General features: G+C 33.8%; 1 protein-coding gene across 1 annotated transcript; it reads right to left on the reverse strand.

Annotated features, from left to right (window-relative positions):
* Nucleotides 1-1,917: 1,917 nt before the first annotated feature.
* On the reverse strand, nt 1,918-4,414 carry LOC114165182 (ATP-dependent Clp protease ATP-binding subunit ClpA homolog CD4B, chloroplastic-like). The gene is made up of 5 exons (XM_028049845.1): nt 4,334-4,414; nt 3,735-3,920; nt 3,428-3,646; nt 3,080-3,297; nt 1,918-2,965 (listed from the first exon to the last, which is right to left on the reverse strand). Exons 1-5 carry the CDS (start codon nt 4,412-4,414, stop codon nt 1,918-1,920), a joined length of 1,752 nt encoding a protein of 583 aa, XP_027905646.1.
* Between the last annotated feature and the right edge of the window lie 631 nt (nt 4,415-5,045).

Genomic DNA, 5,045 nt, shown 5'->3' on the forward strand with positions numbered 1-5,045 from the left:
GTCTAAACGGGTCAGGTTGACCCGCATTGCCACCACTACAAAGAAGAAAAAGAACAATCATGTCATGCTAATAAAAAATATGATGTTACAATTCAAAAGTACTCCAAGTGGGGGAAACATTGAAATTGATGCAACAACAAATGGACGTCATGATGAAGCAAAATCTTTGTGATATTTCAACAGGTACAAGTCAGGTCCACCTTCGATGACTAGTCACTTTTTTTAAGTTCATGTTCAATGTAAGATAAATTATTTTTTATTTAGATAATTTGTTTAGAATTTGGATACTAAATTACATTATGTTTATTGTATTTTATCTAATTATTTCTATTGCTTTTGCAACTATTTCACCTTATAAAGAATGAACTGTGATGTTGTTTTGCTATGGAGGATCCACACTATTTTTGTCGTGGAGGATCCACTTTTTTTGTTGTGAAGGAGGATTTGACCCTCGATAATACTAATATTTTTTTAATAAATAAAACTTCAGCATGGGCTTAACCCTCGCTAGCACCTATATTAAAAAAAATGTGATGTTGGGTAATGAAGAGTGAGTTTGACCGTTGTTTTAGTGAAACGGCTCTATCAACCCTCGCTCCACCCAATTAGCCACCTTGGTATAAGAATGGGCTTAATTCCCACGTGAATCTGACACTTAAACACATGTAAGAGACAATTTTTAACCATTTGAGAGCATTTTCATGCGATGATTATTCTTGCTTTTCTTATAGTAAATGTTCTTACATGCTAGTTGATTTTGTTGAAAATTAATGCCTATGGCATTGGCAAGATATGATTACTATGTGTATGCAAATTTATTCTTGTCCAAATTCTCTTCATTCCTGTAAATATTTAAAGAAAAATGTCATAAAAGAGATATTTACCAATTTAAAGCATTTAACATTTCTCAAATTCTTGTGAACATGATGGTCTATTATTTTTTCTCTTTCATTCATATTATTTTTGGTAATAGTTTTTTAAGAATGACACATGATATTGCTCTTAGAATGGGTTACACTAAGCCAACCTTGATTAAATCATAATTCTTCTTACATTACAAGTATTCTTGTGTTGCAAAACATGATACTTAAAAGTATATTAAGAGAGGTACTAATTAATTAGATAGTTGTAGCTTTCTTATACAGTTAACAATTAATAATCTTGCCTCCATTATCGTAGATTGTATAGAGCTTACCAAAAGTTTTTTTGCATCCATGCATAAAAAGACTTGGGGTCTAAGAAGCTACGATAGTACAAAATGAAATCAAATATATACTATTTAAATTTTTAATCTAAAATCTTGAAATGGTTGATTTACTTATGTGAATTATTAAATTTTACAAATTCAATCATTATACATATTTAATTTAAGTCATTAAATTGTTTTATTAATTGATCAAATAAAATTTAAATCTGAATAACTCATCCGTATTTAAATATGTAACCAAAATTATCCATATTTGAATAAGTCAAATTAAATGATCCGATTGAATTTTAAAATATTGAATTTGAGACATATTGCATTGATTACACCGATGATCAACTGTAGCCTCATAAAATAAACTCAAGGTGAATTCTTTTGATTTTATTCCTTAGTTTTAAACACATCTTAAAAAAAAAAAAAAGACAAATATGGCTAAAGCTATAATAATTGATTTTATAAATGTAATTAAGCCTTTCCCTCTCCATTTATTAAGTTTCTTTTTAATTTTTGAGTGATGCCATTACTTATCCTTTTCCTTTATAATTCAAAACAAACTTACTTCAAGATCACTCGACATATCTTACAATTCACTTCGAAAAGAATTGGCCAAATGTATCACTCAAGAATATCCCTCAAACATAGCATCATCATCATCATCATCATCAAGGTCAACGTGTACATGACATGAACTAACAATAACATCATCATTATGATCAAGAACTAGCAATTACCACTTCACCATCATCATCAAGGTCAACGTATACATGGCTACCCTCTCCAATAAAGCCTTCAAGTATTTTATCAGACAATGTGTCCTCAAGAAGTCTAGTTATTGCCCTCTTCAAAGGCCTTGCCCCATACCTAGAATTGTGACCTTCCTCAACCAACTTTCTCTTGAATCTATCACTCATATTCAGCTTCATTTTCTTTGCCTCAACCCTTTTACAAACATCACAAAGCATTATATTCACTATCTCATTCAACTCAGACTCCGAAAGGCTTTTGAACACAACAATCTCATCAAGCCTGTTCAAGAACTCATCCCTAAAGTTCTTCCTCAGCTCCTCAGCCAAGTTGCCATTGCCTTGATTTCCAAACCCTACATTTGATGTCATTATTATGACAGTGTTCTTGAAGTCCACAACTTGCCCTTTGCAATCTGTGAGCCTAGCATCATCCATAATCTGAAGAAACACATTGAAAACATCTCTGTGAGCCTTCTCAATCTCATCAAAGAGAATCAAAGAATGAGGTTTCCGACGAACAGCTTCTGTGAGTTGCCCACCATCATCATGACCTATATACCCTGGTGGTGAACCAATGAGCTTTGAAACTGTGTGTTTCTCCATGAACTCACTCATGTCAATCCTCACCATAGCTTCCATGGATCCAAAATATTCCACAGCCAAAGCCTTAACCAGTTCAGTTTTTCCAACACCAGTTGGACCTGTGAATAAGAAACATGCAATAGGCTTCTCAGGGTCTCTCATACCAGCACGTGCCCTTCTTATGGCTTGGCTTATTACTTCCACAGCTTCATGTTGTCCCACAACTTTTTTCTGCAGAGCTTCCTCTAATTTCAGCAGTTTTTCAGCTTCCACTTGCGAAACTGTCTCAATAGGTATACCTGTTTTTGTGGAGATTATGTGATGTATTTCTGTGGCTGTGATTTTCTTACATGAATCCTCAATTTGGGTTAGTTGAGCTTTTGCACCAGCTTCATCAATCACATCAATTGCCTTATCAGGAAGGAAACCATCACTGCATCACATTGACCACAATTTCATCACAGTAAATAAACTATGCAATTCTTTGCTCAACTTAAACTTGCTATTTGAACATAAATCCAAGGTTACAGATTATGAAGTTAACAACCTGATGTATTGCTTTGATAGAGCAGATGCAGCAACAAGTGCATCATGTTCATACTTGACGCCATGAAAGCTTTCATATTTGAGCATCAACCCTTTCAATATTTCAATGGCTTCTTCCACAGTTGGTTCAGGCACATCCACCGTTTGGAATCGCCTCTGCAGTGCTGGATCCTTCTTAATGTACTTCCTGTACTCATAAACTGTTGTTGCTCCCAGGCACTGCACAGTTTAGATTATCATAAAAATTTCATTATCACTTTCTCTCAAGAACTTAAAGTTAAAAGTAAAAGAAGAATCTCTATGTAAACATAATGTAAAGCAAATTAAGCACTTGATAGATGCATGATACCTTGATTTCTCCTCTTGCAAGAGCTGGTTTCAGTATATTGGCTGCATCAAGAGCTCTTGAAGAAGAACCAGCTCCTATTAGAGTGTGAAGTTCATCAATGAAGAGAATGATTTTCCCATCACTTCGCTTCACTTCATTAATCAAACTTACCATTCTTTCCTCAAAATCCCCACGATATGTGGTTCCAGCAACAAGACGTCCCATTTCTAGGGAAAACACCTAAACAATCATACATATATTAGGTTCAACACAATGTCACTGCAAACTTTGAATCTAAACTGTGTCAAAGATTTTAGTGGATCATGACCGTATTTCCCTGGAGTTTCAATGGAACAGCTTTATTGACAATGGCCTGAGCAAGCCCTTCTGCAATCACAGTCTTCCCTACACCTGGATCACCCAGAAGGCAAGGGTTGTTCTTCCTCCTTTTGCATAGGATTTGTTGAACCCTCTCTATTTCTTTACTCCTTCCTATAACTGGATCTAACTTTCCCTACACAAACACAAGGATATGTTTCATAATTAACATACAACATTGCTTATAAAATTCCTAACTGTAACTTCTCTATTTATTTTCTATCAGTAAGAAAGAATATATGAAATAAGGATATTTGGGATCCAATCCATGTATAAATTTTGTTTACAAAACTAACAGAAAACAAAAAAATATCTTTTCTTAAGATTCTTTAACAAAACCCACCCTATCATACTGAATGTCAGAAGAATTCACAAAGGAGTTACAACACAGTGAATATCTCAAAATCCTAGTGTTGTCTTTAGAAACTGAAACAACAAAAATGTGATGTATGATATTTAAATGGTTTGCCAAACCCTAACCCTAAAATTTACAGAATGTATAGCTTCTTGTAAGTATACATAATTGCAGAGCTCATAGAAAATAGTCACCTCTTTAGCCATTTGTGTTAAGTCAGTCCCATACATGTGAAGCGTATGGGACAAAAAACTACTCCTCTCAAGCTTTTCCATTCGAAAAATCGCCAATCAAAGTTGCAGCAGAACCTTTCTGGTTGACCTTTTTTTCAATTTTGGAAGAGTTCTTCTAAGTAGTGTACATTATTTATACCAAAATCACTTGTCACATTAACAACAAAACAAATTTGTATCATTGCACTGTTTTCAAGAACACAATCCACTTCTCCAATTATAACTGTTTTCAGAGGTTCTCAGTGCCTTCCAAGAAGTGTAAAGGTTATAGGTAGAGGGAAAGTGTATCGTCCATAGAGATTTTGACAGAGAAAAGAAACTTCCTTCATTGGTAGCAGCTTGAATAAATGATGGCATATTAAATTTATTATTTATATTGAATTCATGAACTTAACTTGTCGGTTTAGTTTCCAATGAAGTAAAAGAAGCACAAGTAAGTAATTAGTAGAACTTAATTGTGCCTTGTTTATTGGTGCCGATTGTGACATTTTAGTATTTTCAAAGATTATATATGTGGCAATGGAGGTGAAAAGCATGATGATAAATTGAAAAACTGATCCGAAATTCATAGTTGAGTCTTAACATATGCCATTAAATCTATTGGATGGTGTATTGATTTCTAAAGATTGATTTGAGAGAGTAATAGAATGATTTGTTTATTTTAAGAGATTTA

This window comes from Vigna unguiculata, chromosome 10 (genome assembly GCF_037176805.1).
Source record: "Vigna unguiculata cultivar grain cowpea cultivar isolate G323 ecotype 2 chromosome 10, ASM3717680v1, whole genome shotgun sequence".
Lineage (NCBI taxonomy): Eukaryota > Viridiplantae > Streptophyta > Magnoliopsida > Fabales > Fabaceae > Vigna > Vigna unguiculata.

Bases quoted from the DNA above. Each gene is read 5' to 3' on its own strand.
- LOC114165182 (XM_028049845.1), bottom strand. From the start codon at position 4,414: ATGGAAAAGCTTGAGAGGAGTAGTTTTTTGTCCCATACGCTTCACATG. The intron at 3,921-4,333 runs GTGACTATTTTC...GTGTTTGTGTAG, and splicing joins TAACACAAATGGCTAAAGAG to GGAAAGTTAGATCCAGTTAT. The intron at 2,966-3,079 runs GTTGTTAACTTC...AATGTGATGCAG, and splicing joins CTATCAAAGCAATACATCAG to TGATGGTTTCCTTCCTGATA.